This window comes from Heloderma suspectum, chromosome 7 (assembly GCF_057233095.1).
Source record: "Heloderma suspectum isolate Gila_16-S chromosome 7, 16-S_ref, whole genome shotgun sequence".
NCBI lineage: Eukaryota > Metazoa > Chordata > Lepidosauria > Squamata > Helodermatidae > Heloderma > Heloderma suspectum.
Genome location: NC_139464.1, coordinates 50,103,198 through 50,120,230, shown reverse-complemented (window position 1 = coordinate 50,120,230; position 17,033 = coordinate 50,103,198). Strand labels below are relative to the sequence as shown.

Below are 17,033 nucleotides of genomic sequence, written 5' to 3'. Positions count from 1 at the left end.
GAAATGGGAGGCGAGAGGTGCGGTACGTTCCTCTCCGTATTTGGTGGCGCAAAATCCTCTGGGTTCCTCGCAGTCTTCCTGTTACAGGAGCTGCTTACAGGGCCACAGATGCTCTTTTAGCCTTGACCCTCAAGTATAACTTCGTAGAAGTTCTGAACACAAATTATTGGTCACATTTTTACATCTTTGTAAATACATGCTAGCAAGCATGCAATAAGCATGGTAGCAAGGAGGAATTGTGTCCCAAAGAACACAAATGATGTACTAGCTTCCCTCTTGACTTCCAGATTCAGTTCAGGATGCCACTTCCAGCAAACCAGAAACTGTAACTGGCCCAGGCCTAAGTTACCTAGGCAAACCATCTTAGAAGGCCGAATAATGTTCTTTAATATTTGTAAGGATTTTAATGTTTAAACACAGTCACTGTTGAATGAAGCAGTCTTCAAAGTGAATACATAATAAAATAGAAGTAAAATCTTCAAGAAGTCTAGCTTACACAGGATACATTGTTTCCAGTTCTCCATAACCTGGTATTATACAAAACTCTACTTCTCTTTTGGAAGAAGCAAGGCAAGAGTACAACTGGAGGAAAAACACCTAGTTATGAAGGTGATTCATAGTTGCAGGTGGATTTGTGCCTGTAAAAAATGAACCCAGCTGGCATCTGGTTTTTGATCAGCTTTGGCACAGTCATGTCAATTTCAAAGTGTAGATTCTTGTCAATTACACCGTTTAAAAAACTTTTATTTCCCCCCTTGCTAAATAGGAACAGTACACAAACTTGATTCATCGTTGTAATGAAAAAATATAGCAAAATAATTTTGACCATAATTTAGAAAAGGACATGTACAAAAAACTTCAGTGAGGCACAAGCATTAGTCTTCAGGTCCTTGATATCCTTAGCAGACCACGGATACGTCTAACGAGCGCTTGAATGAAAGTATAGCGTGACCGGACCTTCGAATATAGGCTTTCAATGTCAAGGAGCTTTTTCTGCAATGATTCCCCAAAACTGTTGGTGGCCTCAATCTGAAGCTGAAGGAGGAGGGAGAGGAGAAAAAAGTTATGTTTTAAAGAAATTCAAATATGTCTTCTTGATTTAGAAATACCAGTTCTGGGGAAGTGGAGTATATCTGACAAGCACTTCTAATTACAAGTTTAAAATACACTTATTAAAATAGTTTTCTAAAGGATCTCTCAGGCAGAAGTGGCAATATAACCCATCTTTGGTACCATTTTAAGTCATAATTGCAAGCACAAATTATGCTCAGCCAGTTCATCAATTAGAAATTGTTCACAATTCTTCCCAAATAGATGAAACAGAATAGGCAGCTACGAAGTCTGAAGAGATGGTTTGAGAGCACATGAAGCAGCCACCTTGCTAAAATTAAGCGGTTCTGAGCCTGATCAGTGGTTGGATGAGCAACCACCTGGAAAGTCATGTATACTGCATTGAGTTCCATGATGGAAAAAAGGCTATATATAAATGACCACTGAACCTGTTGGCTGGGGATTATGAGAGTTGTAGTACAGCACATCAGAAGGGCACCAGGTTGGAGAAGGATGCTTTAGACATCCTTTTATTTTTGGTAGTTTTAACAAAATAATTGAAACTGATTTTTTTAATGTACATAAAAGGAGAAGAAAAATCCAAATATTTACTCTTGCTCTTCCTCCAAACCGAGTATCACAATCAGTATTCAAGAAAGTGAAAGTAGGGGTCAGGGACAGAAGGAAACAAAAAGGCACTGGATCATTTTCTTCCAACTGTTCTCAAATAAACATTATAAAGAATGTGCAGGTACAGTTCTACAAGTAATATTTAACATGCTGAGTTGCACTGTATTTATTGACCATGTAGTACAAATCATTTTGTGATTAGTTAAGTAGCAGTTTCCTAGTTATATGCAACAACTTTAAAAGCACAAACAATACCTCAACACAAAAGCTATGTAGAGCCTTCTATAACTGAGATACTGTTCTCAGAATAGACTGTTCGAAGGATCTTACCTGATCTATATCAAGCTGGCTCACTTTGCTCAATCCACTTCTAAAATCGAAGTTAGGCTCTGACCTAAAGGAATCTTAAAATGAAAAAATGACCATAGTTATTTTTAAGTGCAAAACAAGCCTTAACATAGATATAACTTGGAGAGAACAATCCTATGGCTGCTAGACAGCGGCTAGACAGCCATAGGATATTTTGTTTTCCAGGAACTGACCTCGGAGCCTGTGCTCCGAGGTCGGTTCCTGGAGAACCGACCTCCCCCGACTTCCACGCTGCTTCAGACGATCCCCTCCGTGCTTCTCCTGCCCTGCATTGGATAGGCGGTCGCTTCCGAGTTCAGAGGTGGCTGCCTATCTGGATAGGACTGTGCCCTAAGTAACTTAAAGTCCCACCACAGTGTGCTATGTCTACCATAGAATCATAGAACAGTAGAATAGTAGGGTTGGAAGGGGCCTATAAGACCATCGAGTCTATAATTACCTCTCTGTAACTGCATCATCTTCCTATTTTAATGTTTTAAGAAAATGTACTTGCAAAAGAATCTGGGATTTTCCATTTCTTTATGCCAGCAAGGCTGTCCTCCAGGTTTGTAGCAGCCCATACATCAGGGTTGGGCAAATTGTGGCCCTCCAGATGTTTTGGCCTACAACTCCCATCGGCCTGAGTTTCTGCTAGCTTGTATGCAGGTAGAGATGTGAAGGCCCAGGGAAGGAGAAAAATGAGAAAACACACAGGCATCCCCTCAGGACCCCCTTCCCCAATGTTATTCTAACAGAAAATCTGTGATTTCTATTTCCATCATTTATTTTTTCCTGTTCCGTAGATGCCAAGAACTAAGACATATGTACTGAGATATAGAGTGCAACGGTTTGCAACTCTCTCTCTCTCTCTCGTATTGGTTATTTTATAGTTGCAATGTTGCTTGTATAAGGTCACACACTGAGCTGGAAGTTAGTCCCAATCAACTCAGTGGGGCATAGCATACTTGTCTATAGATGTGTATAAGATGGAACAAATGTAAGACATAAGTACTTTTGAGGCAGGCTTTTGAGTGATCATGTAAACCCAGTCAATGTGTTTTTTCTTTTCCCACACTACTGTGATGTAGCAGTATCCAACAGTCAACCACAAAACTAACCAAGTAAAAACCTGTTATAAAACATATGCAACAGACTAAAACCTTCCAACATCCTTAAATACACTGACATAATCTGGTGTTTTTGAACTTTACTATAGCATAATGCAAGAATTTCAAAGTTTAAGGAAAATGACCTTGTAATCTTCTGCTTTTCAATGGAGTTCTGGAGGCCAAAAGAGAATCTTGGGAATCTGCAGGAGTACAGTGCAGCAGATAATGTTCCAGATGCCGCCAAAGAATAAAAAGGCATGTTTCTATGATATCTGCAAGTATCTCTAGTAAAGGAAAACGTTAGATTTACTGCTTAGCGACTTGGGGAGGGGTGTATGACAAATAAGGCTCCAGGTCTTCATACAACAACATTTGTGTTTAATTTTTCCCATGCAAGTCCAATGGAATTACTAGCAAGTAAAATTATATATTTGCATTCTAACTGCATGATCAGAGATAGTCTACTAAGAGCCTCTATTTATTGCCCCATGGTAAACATTTGTTCCAGAGTACCCACAGAGGAAACAATCCTTAAGTACATTTTATTGCTAATAAATAAACAACACATACTAGCACAAATAGGACCACATTCCTCTAGAGCAGGTCTTTTTCAAGTTCATGCATATTTTCAAAGCGCAGTTAGCAGACAAAAAGACTGTTGATACTACCCTACCCTAATTTCCCAAGTAAAAATAGCTATGTTTACAACCAATGAATACTACCAAAACATTAATGATTAACTGGTTTTGCATTAATATAGTCCAATTAATTACAATTAAAATACAACAACAACGAAATCCTTAAAACCATAAGATGCATTTATTTCCTCTAAAGGAGGGACTGAATCTTTTTCCCCTGGAAATTCCACTATGTTTTTGTTTTAAAAAAAACCTTCAAGTTAGTAAATTAAACAGGAATTACCAGAGTCTGACATTTCCTTGTACTGGACATTGTATTTGCAAGGAATTATTGTGCTTAGTAGGATACAATCCCTTGCAAGGTTCAAGAGCTAGAAAATGGAACATTTCTAAGGGGTGGGGATAGAAGTAGTCACATTTTTCACCGATTTTATCTAAATCTCATCATAATTATTAAAGGATACAGCAACACAGAGAAAGCAATTTGGCTCGATTGTTGATCAGTTTCACCAAGCGTCGCCTTGCCAAGATATATTTTTGGGCAGTAGAAATTTTGTCTACTCCAGCTAGCATAACTGACTGGCACAACTGTGGAAAGAACAAACACACATGTAATGATGTAATACTGTGCAGCCACTCACTAGAGCATAAGAGCTCACCCCCACCCCTACACACACTGACCTCATCTCGTTCTTGAAAATACTAAGATGTTTAATGGAAAACTTGATTTAATATCACTTTAGTTAATTTGGTTTGTCTGAAGAGAGATACAAACTGTATCAGTCAAACCAATCCCAGAATAATTTGATAATCTCTGCAGATAGATGAGAAAAATAGCAGCTTAACAATATCATCTTACCCTGTCAGGGAAAGTAAAAATATTTAGATTTGTCGAAACCCAGAATGCATACCTTACACTTGCCCATCTGAGAGTCAGTAAGGATAAATATAGCAAAGTTTTTCCTGAATCTCAGTATAAAATTGTGGCCAGTGGTACATTTATTAAGCTTTCCTTTCACTAACCGGTGTAATTACAATAGTAAAAATAGGTAACACAGAAGACTGTCACAATAAGTCTGAGGTATGTCTAGCTCAATACTGAAGATAAACAAGTTGGACACAGGGTGGTTACCTCTTTTATCTCATCTGGTGGTAGTTGCTCCACATTTTGCAACTTGCTAACACTCTGACGATGGCTGTCATAGTAGCTGAAGAAGTCATTAGCACTTTGTTTCAAGAGATAGATGATGATACCCAGGCCAGGCAAACGCCAGTAGGGGATCACTGGTGGCTGTGTATCTAAAAGAGATTACGATCCAAGTTAAACAACTTATCTCAAGCTCCACAGAAGCTCAATTTACCATGCAATCTTAAGCATGTTACTCAGAGTCATGGAGTTCAATGGGTAAATGTGTTTAGAATTGCAGCCTTAATTGTACTGGTCTTATAACCTCAGGTGAGTGATGAATTACATATATGGAATACAGTTTATTTCATTTACTAGCTATATTTAAATCCTACTTTTCTATAATATTATAATCAATGCAAGTAGCAACAAAGTGATCCATCAAATATAGCAATTAAAACAATACTGAAAACATCATAATTGAACATAGAAACATGGTGTTGTGTGTTGAAAGTTATGCAACAAATCACAGCCTTAGTGAGTGGAGAACCAGACAATGGCAATCCAGAACAATCAGTAAAGGTTAAGATTAAAAGCCTGCTGGAATAAAAACAAGCCTTGAATCTCTTTACATCTGCCAGGAAAGCAATCATACCATTCTCTCATTGCTTTTGTGTTGAAACACCTATATCCACAGTTTACTGTGAACAAGTGGCATATAAACTAAATTGAAACTTATTCTAGTCTCAGAGTCAGCTTCTTAGCCTTTCTATAGGCAATTAAACATCCAGTCACAGTATACTGTGCTACTATAACTTCTGTAATTATGTCACCATACAATAGAAGAAAACCTAGGGTTACATTTCAGCTAAGATAAACCTCTGTAAAAGATTGGGGGTTTAAAAGCCTAAATATCCATGCTTCCAAAGGTAAATTCATACAACCATGTTTTATTTTGTGACAGACATTTCACACAACCACACTATTACAGATTGATCTGTGGATTATGTGAAAAAGTACACCTATTCGGGGTGGTGGTGCATAAGAATTATCACTTCAAAGGCCAATTACTATTTCAAGAGGTTATGTGAACCGGCACTCCATCATTTAAAACCACTGACACACAACAAAATGCTCTTCCCCTTTCGGATTCCACCCTATTAACTCTTTGGCATTGGTCATTCTTAAAACTATAATGCACTGGAAAAATTAATTTCTTTTATTTTTAATGTATGATTAAATTTATATCCTGTAAACCTTCCTCATACAAGTGCTCCCAGGTGGGTACTAACAGGAAACAAAAACCCTCAAAGAAAATAACTACAACAAAAGACATGGAAGAATAAATACTTTACTACTACATAAATGCTTACTTCATAGTTATAGGACACCAACGTTATTATGGAAAATAGTAAGCTCTTTGGAAGGCTGATCCACCATAGGAAACTCAACAAGAATTGCTACATGGATAAGATACTCATTTTATCAAGACTAGCAACCATGACAATGTTGAATACATACCAAACTAACTCACAGACTTCAACTAACTTTGATGAAGAGAATTCCTAGACTTACATTTTTTGAATTCACCATTAGCCTTTCACTTCTCACACCTAAAGCAGCTTCCTGCAGCACCTTGTAATGTAATGCAAATGACATCCTCAGTACTTCAGAAACAGCACGTGCAGGTTTGCTAACTTGTCCATGTTCTTTCCAACTCTAGAATACAATCCCTGACCTACACCACTAAAACCCGGCAAACCCACCTTGCCGAGGTCCATCTCGATTGGTGGATTCAGAAAGACTGGGAGTGAAGAGGCAGACTGTGTGCTCAAAAGTGGGGGCACACTGTACCATAAGCAACTGGCAGTATTCCATCACATTGGCACAGATCTACAGAGGAAGAGGCAAAACAGGCTAAGGACAAACAAGTAAAAACGGTGGGCAATGGTCACTTCTGCCAAGTATGCTGTTATTAAGGTAACACCACAAAAAGAAGGAACAGACATTTCACAATTTTGGAAGTTGTGTTACAAAGTACGATCCATGCTATGTCTCACCTGTTGCATGGCCAGTTCAATTTCATCCCTCTTGTTCACCCTGTCTCCCTCTGCATGACTGTCTTGCAACTTAAACTGACGCAGCCTATCTGAACCACCAAACCGTGTTAGAAGGCCCAGGCACTGGCGCTGAAGGCAAACGAAAGTAAACAAACTGAAGATTGTTTTTGCCTGCAGTTACAGCCATTTACTGTCTATTTTCTTTCGATCATGAATACAATGTGGTATGTATTTTATTTAAACTACTTTATTTAAATTACTTTTATACTTATAGTAAACTACTTGATATCATAAGATCTCTAAGCGATTTACATAAAAAATACATAAAAAATAAAAACCAATATAAAACCAGTAATAGATACATTAAAAAGTTACAAAAACGATAGAAGAGCAGTGTGATTATAAATCAGGAAAGCTTGAGATATCTAAAGGCCACAGTTTCCACTTCTTGGACCATACATGGGAGAGCATTCTGGAGGATGGGTGCCACTATTATTTATTTATTACATTTTTATACTGCCCAATAGCCGAAGCTCTCTGGGTGATTCACAACAATGAAAACCATAAAATGTAAGACAATAAAATACAGATGATACGGACAATATAAAAGTCTAAAACTACAATATAAATATAAAAATAACCAAACAGAAGCTAGCAGCACTGCAAAAATGTAAAATACAATACCAGATATAAAACAAACTGAAAAACTATGAAAATGAAAAATAAAAAACCAAGAAGGCACGCTCACATGCCGTTACTTGATGACACTATTGATTGTGGGGCATCCTTAAGATGCAACAGAATATTTTGAATGACTTTGCCATGATACTAGCCCCAAATTTTGCCCCCATCTGTAGCATTATATACCTCATAAATACACACTTAGGAATTTTGTTCCCAAGGTTACCACACTATATTCACAAGAGCCAATGGTAGTCCACACTTTGATTGCAACTCTTGATTTTCATATTCTCTATATGCACAGAGGCTTTCCAAATTGCTTTTATATACACATGTACTGTGAGGAATCCCATTAACACAAAGCAATTCCTTTTCAGAAGGGCAATAGACCCCCCCCCATGCACAATGTGTGTACCTTGCATGATGCCCCTTGTCTTGTGAATACATGAAAACCCAGCATATAAAAACAAATGCTACATCCTCAGCTTGTTCTATAGGTGAAGTAGATGCTCTCAAAAGCTTATGCCACAATGTGGTTTGACTCTATGATAGCAAGTGCATTTATTTTTAGATTTAGTCTAAATCTGAGCTAAATACAGATTTTTCATGTTAAAATTAGAACTTCTGAACTATTTTGTTTTGTCAAGGTACCAGCCTTTATTGATAATACATGTTTATATAGCATTTGTCTACTGCATATCGTATTACAACTATCATTGGAGAGAAGTTTCATTCAAACCGTTAATACAAAGCAATTACTGTAATCATAGTAATTATTTACCTGAAATCGCCCTATATGTCCTTGCAGTTCAATCTGCATTCCTTCATTAACATCAAGGTCAAAGTCACCCAGCACACCTATTGAAACAACACAGTACAATAATAATACAGTAGATTCACTTATCATAAAGCACCTCTACAGCTAAGCCTTTGTAAATGCTGAGACTACATCATACAGCAGACGGTTTTGAGAAAATCATTTAGCTTCAAAATCATTAAAAACATGAAATAATATGCCTGTCTCAAGAGTTACACGCTTTAATACAAAATCGGTAAGTGTATCCTCTATTGCAGGGGTCCCCAACCTTCTGGACCTGTGGACCCATTTGGGGATTTGAGCAACTGCTGTGGGCATCACTGCAAAATGGCTCCCATGGAGGATGTTGCTAGTCACATAATGGCTGCTGTGGGGGCCTGGCTGGTCAAAAGTGAGCTAGAGTTTTGGGGGGTGGGGAGAGAAATAGTGAAGCTGGGAGGTAGGGGGAAATAGCAAGGCAAAGGAGTAGAGGGGAGAGAAAGACCATGGCTAGATGTTTGGATGGGGGAGAAACAGTAAGGTAAAGAAGTGGGGAGAGAAATAGGCTGGGAGGGAGGGAAGCTAGAGGGGGAGATATCAAGACAAAGGGGTAGAGGGGAGTGAAAGAACAAGGCTACAGGCTAGAAAGGGAGACAAAGAAGACTGCCCTAACGTTTTCCAAAGTTTTTCTTAAAAGCATTTTCTTTGAAGGGGCAGGGAGGGGAGAGCTTCATGGGTATTGTAGGAGATCCCTCGGGTGTCATGTTGGGAACCACTGCTCTATTAGACCAACTGCTGGTAAAGCATTTACTATACAGTAAGTACCGCCGACATTCTGCAAGCATAAGTATGTTCCTGACTGTCACTACAATTCTCCCCTCCCCCAATCTAAGGCTCCTTCAAGTGTCTGAAGGGAAACTCCCATCCTGAGACAGAGAGAGAAACATTTCAAATTTACAGGTTTCCCCAATATTGAGTATCTGTTGGACTGCCCAAGTACAAGATTTCAGCTTTTTAGTTGCTTGGATTTACCATAACAATTTTGATACCTATCTTCAGTGAGCGAATGAATGAGTTACAAACATTTATTTTAAATTACCTGTTATCTGCTGTGAGACTCAAGGATAGGTTAGGATACAGGTTTAAATAAAGGAATGTGCAACTGTATGAACTACAAAGAGCTTTTGTGAACTTTCTCAGCCAATTCAGTTCTTACATACATTTGTATGAGAAGTTAGTCCAACAAAAGAGATCCTGATGATTCGTGTCTAACAGTAAGTTAATGATTGGAATGAATATGAAGTGGCTGCCAAAAATATCCTACCAGGCAGAGCAGCTTTGCTGATTATCCCAGTCAATAAGGCGAGCTCCTGCAAGGATCCTGCACTGGCTTCCTGGCACCGCAAGATGGCCTGGATAGTATCTGAATGGGAAATTAGAAACTGCAAAACCTACAAAAGAGAAAATATAGAGAGAAATAAAATTAAAATGCAATTAAGAGTTTTAGGGCAACACAGCAGGGGAGACTTGGAAAAACAGGTGAGGACTTGGAAATAACAAAATGCAAAACCACCATTTTGCTATGGGAAATAATAACTGTAATGAATAGCTAACACCAAGGGGAGTTCCTGCCTTTTGGCTTACCTGTCCTGCAGCCTGCGCATGCTGTGCCATACTAGAAGTGAGGATGACCTGGCACAGCTGGAGAGCAGGCAGAAGAATCTGGCGATAGCGTTCTACAGGGGCAGGAATGAAAACTGGAGGTTCTTGCATTCCAAATATTCTGAAGGAGGGGAAGAATCAGAAGGAAAAAGTAGTTGTTTTGTCACTCTGAAAACTCACTAGAATATATATTATGCAACATGTGTATGAGGCTGCCTTATGCTATCAGGCCATTGGTCCATTTAGCTTAGTATTGACTCCTCTGACTGGCAACAGCTTTCTTCAGGCTCATGCATGGTCAGCCCCTCTGGCCCCAGTCCGTGTGCAGCCACGATATAGCATTTCTGGGGGCAGGCCTGGATGTGAGCGAAAATGCTAGTTTCTGGAAGGGAGAGGTGATGCCCCTTCCAGAAATGAGCATTTTCACTTGCGTTGGGGGTTGCCCCCAGAAGTGCTATATTGTGGCCGTGCACGGACCAGGGCCAGCAGAGCTGGCCTCGTACACACAGCCCCTGTTGGATACTACCCTGTGTTTCTTAGGATATCTAGTAGCAGGGGTTTCATTGGAGATGCTGGGAAGTGAGCCTCTGACATGCAAGAGTATGAACCACTGCTGAGCTCTGGCCTCTCCCCATAATCTCTCATCCAAGGCCTCATCCAGAACAACAACTATTTGGTCGTCAATGGGCCAATCACTGAACCCCAACCTGAACTCCTTAGTAAAAACTGCTAGAATAGGGGAGAAGAAGATCTATGCAAGGATTGCATTAATAATACTAATATACCTGTGAAATATGGCTTTTAGAATCAAGAATTATCACTTGCAAAATGTTTTGTTAAGTTTGAAATGCAACTGACCTCTGCATGGATCTGTCAGGAGAAGCAAGACAGACAAGCACAGGGTGATCACTTGCAACTTTTTCTTTTATAAAGATGGGAGTTGTAAGACTCCCCCACCCCCGCTATCTAAACATGCATAGGATTGCGCCGTAAGTGTTTTAGCCTTTAGTGCAGCCTTTCCTAGCCTTAAGTCCCCAGGTGTTGTGGAACTACGACTCTCATCATCCCCAGCCAGCAAGGCAATGTTCAGGAATGGTGGAAGTTGTAGTCTAATGCATCTGGAGACCCAAGACTGGGAAAGGCTGTTTTTGTGTTATTACTTGCTCTGAGCCTTTAGTGCAGGTGATGGTTTGAGGGATAAAATAAATGAAATAAAGTCTACGTTATTTATACTCTGCACCCAAAGTTATAGATTCTATGCCAAGGAAGCATGCATTATTTGTTTGTTTATTTAAATAACTTATATATCATTGAACATATTTAGAAATATCTCTAAGTGGTTATAAGATATGAATATCCCTGGCTAGTATGTATTTCAATATCTTTCAGTCTAAAACTAGCACAATCAATTCTTTCAAAGCATATGTTACAAAGGCTACCTTTGAGTAAAAGAATTTTAGTTCTAGCCAAAATATACAATTACTAACATTCATGCTTACTGAGATGGGATTCTTCTTGGCAGTAGCACAAATTCAATGAATAAATAGAAATATTGTCAAATGCTACACATTGTAAAACAAAAAATTGGAGGCTTCCCCTCAATTAGGATGAATTTCACAGGTTGACACCTTTGGAGATCGCTCTAAGGGTATGTTATATGGAAACTTACCCCTGCTGATCTGTTTCAGGTCGCATGTCATATACTTGACATTGTGCAAGCCTCACAATCACTCCAGATCTCAGTAACTCTAGTGCTCCCTGCTGTATTTTAGCTACTTTGGTCAGGAAAGCCTAGAATATATTACAAAATAATGAAATTAATACATGGCAAGAATCTGCTTTGACAAGTGTTATAACTGTAAACGGCTTCCTTTCACTCAGCAACTTTAGAACACAAATTAAAACACAAACATTATATTAAATTTGTGCTAAAATGCAACTGAACATACCTTAAAACACATCTTAAAACACGCAAGTTAAAACATACAGTAACTAAATGCACAAGAAACAAGCAATTGCTACTGAGCAAAGAGATAGACCTCGCCTGAGCTGGTAGACCAGACGAGACCTTGAACTTGCAATTGTTCACTACAAAGGTAGGAGAAAGACCAACTTTAGGGAGGAAATGGGTAATGCCTCCTGCTCCAGCCATAGCTACATCTCCACTGGATGGACAGAAAGGAGAGCACTCACTGTTCTGAACCACTGAGAGACAATAAGTAGGAAGAAAAGGACAACTCCATTTAGTTAGTCTTTATTACAGGAACCCTAGTTATACCATATCAAAGTACTTGTTTAATCATTTTGGTCTGGAGCGGACTGCCTCTCCAGACACCCAACATGGGCTGGATGCCATCAGGGGCCAGGCACCTCCCTCCCAAAGACGCACCCCCTGACATCTTACTTCTTTTCTCCATGCTCCTCTCTGCATGAAAAAAGGGGACTAGTCCATGCCCCTCTGTACATGGAGAAAGGGGCAGCCTTTCTCTGATCACTGCTAGAGAAAGGCTGCCTGTCTTGAGGAAACCCTGCTCTTATTTCTGAGTAGTGACTGGAGATCAGCGTGGGTTTTCCCTGTTTGGAGACTGTTCAGATATTGGAGAGAGGAGCGGGGTTTTCCTCTTTGGTGCTAGAAAAAGGCTGTCTTTTTTTAGTGCTGAGCAGTGGGTAGGGCCTGGGCTGGGAAAGAAGCTGGGAGGCCACATGTAGAAGCCCTGCATACTGGAGGTTCCCCAACCCTAGGGTAACACAAGCAACAATAGTTGATTGCATAATGGACCCATATCAGGATCTCACCATTTTTGACTCATAGGTGTATAGTGCCTTAAGAAGAGGAGGCTGAGGTGTAAGCAAGCTTTGTAGCTTGAGGTCATCATCTGCTAGGCTTTCCACAAGCACTTTTAGATAGCCGCTGTTGGAGAGATACAACAACCATTGTTGCTGCTTATCTACAGAGATGATGCGATCAAGTAAGGCTAGTGCTAGCATCTGAAAAGGGAAAAGAAGAGATGCAAACAAGGATGCAAAGATCACCTAGTCTCTGTTTAGAAATAATCAATTCATATGTTTAAATTCAATTGCTACAACCTGTTTAACAACACAATATGTCTGCCCTACATGACCTACTACTATGTAGAAAGCATGGTACTGTTTGCATGCTAGCTAAGAAATGGCAACTAGTAATACTTTATAACATTTTGCACTGGAAAAGTGCTCACAAACGTTGCAGAGATGCGACATTGTACTATAAGGGCACTATCCTATCAAAATCACCCTGGGTACCTGTATTCAGTGCAGAGTGGGAGGCACATCACCCCTCCCGCTCTGCATTTTAGCTAGATGTGCACTTTTGCCTGTCTAGCAGAGGCTTCGGGAAGGAAGCTGGGGACAGCCGAGGATAGCTCGGAGTCCTGCGTCCCCAGTCTCCTCCGCTCCCTGCCTACTGACATGCCCCCTTCCCCCATCTCCACGCTCCATTTTGCAGACATGGAGAGATAGCTGGTGTGATTCTCTCTGCGTCGGCTCCAAGCGGGAGGAGGGGGGAGCACGCTTTCTTGGCTCTGAGGTCGGAGCCTTGTTTCTGACCTCGGATTCCAGAATCTGAAATATCCTATATCCCCCAGATGCTGCCTACGGGACATAGGATTGCTCTCTAAGATGTTTATAGTCCAATATGTCAGCACATCATCTTGCTGGAATTCAGGACGAGAGGAAAATAGTCATCCACTTTGAGATCTTATAGGGAGTTGCTCCTCTGCCAGTTCCAAGAAAATGCAGGCAAAATATAAGAGTAACTAAATTTGGTTATTTTACAGGGATATACATGTATGTATGTATGTATGTATGTATGTATATTTTAAAAGGTTGTATCAGTAAATAACCCTCATCTGTGAATGCCTCAGTGCTCTGACTGATTCTTTAAAAAAATCTTAACCCAAAAATCTTCTTAAAGAGCAAAGAGTGCTGGTAGGTGCGCTAATCTTTTCTGACTTTCTCTTTTTAAAACTCTTTCCTCAATTGATACAGCAAAATTAGTCAGTCCTGTGGCAAAACAAAAACTGTTATATTTCAAAATGAGGGCCAAATTAGGAAATGCAATATGTGACTACCACTAAAATGCTGGTTGTACATCCAGTCCCCCCTCCCCACATCTCCCTTACTTATGAAATTACTGCAATGTGCATTTGTCCTACCTGCACTCATCATTGGCTGCTGATGGCAAAGAAATGCACATTGTAGTATCAGGAGATGGGCAAGTTTTCTAGATGTTATGGCAGGGAAACTAGACACATGCGTGCCATTTTTGGTTGCAACCACATTTTTTAAATGTCTAGTTTAGCCTCCCATTATCTCCATGCCATTAATTATCATCCATGTTTCTTCACAAACCGGAAAGTACATTGAGACTGTATGGGCTGCTTAAACAGTGAAGAGCATAACAGCATAACAAGTCAATAGGAACATAAGAAGAGCTGTGCTGGATCAGCCACCTATCTAGTCCACTATTCTGTTCAGACAGTGGCCAACTAGTTTGCCATGGGAAACCCATAAGCAGGATATGAGTGCAATAGCACTTTCCTGCCAATGTTCCCTAGGGACTGGGGTACACAGGCATACTGCCTTGGATACTGGAGGTAGCACATAGCCATCAGGACTAGTAGCCACTGATAGCCCTATTCTCTATGAATCTGTCTAACCCCCTTTTAAAGCCACCCAAATCGGTGGCCATCACTATATCTGATGATAGTGAATACCATAGTTGCACTGTATGAAGTAGTACTTACTTCCTTTCATCTGTCCTGAATCTCCCACCGATTAGCTTCATGGGATGACCCTGGGTTCTGGTATTATGAGAGAGGGAGAAAGTGTCTCCCTATCCACTTTCTTCATACCATGCATAATTTTGTACACCTCTATCATGTCTCCCCTCACTTGCCTTTTCTCTGTACCAGAGATTCTTTCCCAAGCTTGGCCCCCCCCCCACACTATATTCTCTCTTCAAAGGGATCTATAATCTTTTCTGCTGTTGAACTAACAGAGAAGACTCAACTGAGAAGTAACATAAAATGAGAAAAAGTAATTTAAGTGCAGTTTTGCCAATGCAAACTAATTTTTCCCAATGTAAAAAGTGAATGGTGTAATTAGGCAATCACACTAACTGCTGTCTTAGTCAGACATTAATAGCAAATGTTTACCACACTTTGCGTAGAGAGATATTTTTATATTCTCATTTGCATGTAGTTACCTGTAAGTATGTAAGATAAGATGGGCTTACTGAACTTCCTTTAAACAAAATCCAAATACTGAACTTCCTTTAAACAAAGCTATCAAACCATTCCTTATTTTAATAGATATTAGAAATTTTCAAAGTTTCAATGTCAATTCTTTCCCCCACCCCTGCACAAGTTTTGTATTAAGCTTGTTTAAAATTAAAATAGAAAAGATCTAATTTCACTTACCCGGCCTATCTCATGACCGTCACAGGCATCTCGGCAGACCACCTCCATTAGGGCAGAACCATAGCTTTCAATAATTGCCATGTTTTCTCTCTGCAATTTACTGAAAGCATCTTCAGGAGCTGTTAAACGCTCCCACATGGTCTTCTTGGCTATAAAGTAAAAGAAAAAACAAAATTAAAGAGAAAAAGATGGACCAGAGTTGTCTGTCTCAATCATCACCATCATTATCAAGAAGATTATCTGTCTGCCTGTCCGTGCTATAATGCCAGGACTGTGAAACCTAGATGTCTGAAACTTGGCATGCATACTAAAGGAACCCTAAGAGTATGCAGCTTGGGTTTATTTTGTTTTTAAAACACATTAATTTAAACGTGTCTGTGCTTTGAAGCCTGCAGTACCATCTTAAGTCTCTAGGGGTAGATGTCCCTCACCAGCACATAGCTTTGCAATCAATATAGTTTGAAGTTTGAAGGGAGTGTTCCAAGGGACATAGTTATATGGCTCCCCTCCCCTGTGCTGTGGGGCAGCACCCCCTCAGAAGAATGGAGTGGACAGACGTTTCCCTCAGTGGACTACGGGGTGCACCAAGGTAGAGGCCGTGCCTGGGGTTATCAGAGGCTGTGGCTTCACTCAGACAAGGTGGCAAAATGTGCCTCAGTCTGACAACTGCACAACCTTTCTTGCCTGCTTTGCCATATCAAACAAAGGGCTGCTCTAACTCGTGCTAAACTGTGTATGCTTACTAGTACATATATATCCATGTGAGTGTGTATGGGGGAAGCATTATAGCCAGAATATACAAGTAAAAGTACAACAAGGAACCTTATTTAGAAAAAAATATGAACTGAAACCTCCTCAGTTGAACCTGAAACACACACTTCTGAAGGATGATTTACATCAGTGAAAGGACACAAGATGCTTTCAATGAAAATGTGCTCGTGATAAAGAAGCGACCATTTTATTCATGTTTTTGGTCACTGTATGTATGGCCATAAATGAAAACATAGACTGACTCAGGGAAGGGGAAAAAACATACCAACCAGCTCTGGGTAAATAAGGGCTTTGGAGGAGCCTGAAGATAGTGGCAGTAAAGAATGGGGTAGTATTACTGCTGATGGAGAATGGGCAGTGCGTCATATGAGGGGTGAAATCTTTAGTTTAAGAATTTTAACATCACTGCAGCCATTGGCAACACCATTTCACAACAGTTGATACGAGAGATACATTACACTTGTATCATCACTAAAAATTATCCTTTTCTACCTGCTTCTAGGGTGTCTGGTTCATCTGGTCTCTGCGCAATCTGTAAGTAATAGAGCAGTGATCCATACAGGTGCGTTCTTACTCGCTGGAACCCACCACCTGCTCAGACAAAAAAGGGTATTTCTAATGAGGAACAGGTCACCACAGTTACATCATTCTTCTGTTATCAACCACTTCAAGTCTGAATTTAGTTCCAGAACATTGGCTTTTA

The 17,033-nt window shown here is 40.0% G+C and overlaps 1 protein-coding gene across 1 annotated transcript in view; it reads right to left on the bottom strand.

The window, feature by feature from the left end:
* Positions 1-365: 365 nt before the first annotated feature.
* The window catches only part of NUP205 (nucleoporin 205), a 51,996-nt gene continuing 35,328 nt past the window's right edge, over positions 366-17,033 (bottom strand). The window contains exons 30-43 of the mRNA XM_084810146.1: positions 16,823-16,921; positions 15,560-15,708; positions 12,897-13,088; positions 11,770-11,891; positions 10,083-10,221; positions 9,763-9,889; positions 8,424-8,500; positions 6,962-7,090; positions 6,668-6,794; positions 4,908-5,074; positions 4,240-4,363; positions 3,281-3,409; positions 2,011-2,084; positions 366-1,035 (exon numbers count right to left, since the gene is read on the bottom strand). Of these exons, the coding sequence (XP_084666272.1) occupies positions 883-1,035; positions 2,011-2,084; positions 3,281-3,409; positions 4,240-4,363; positions 4,908-5,074; positions 6,668-6,794; positions 6,962-7,090; positions 8,424-8,500; positions 9,763-9,889; positions 10,083-10,221; positions 11,770-11,891; positions 12,897-13,088; positions 15,560-15,708; positions 16,823-16,921 (1,808 nt within the window). The 3' untranslated portion in view covers positions 366-882. The remainder of the gene's footprint in view (positions 1,036-2,010; positions 2,085-3,280; positions 3,410-4,239; positions 4,364-4,907; positions 5,075-6,667; positions 6,795-6,961; positions 7,091-8,423; positions 8,501-9,762; positions 9,890-10,082; positions 10,222-11,769; positions 11,892-12,896; positions 13,089-15,559; positions 15,709-16,822; positions 16,922-17,033) is intronic.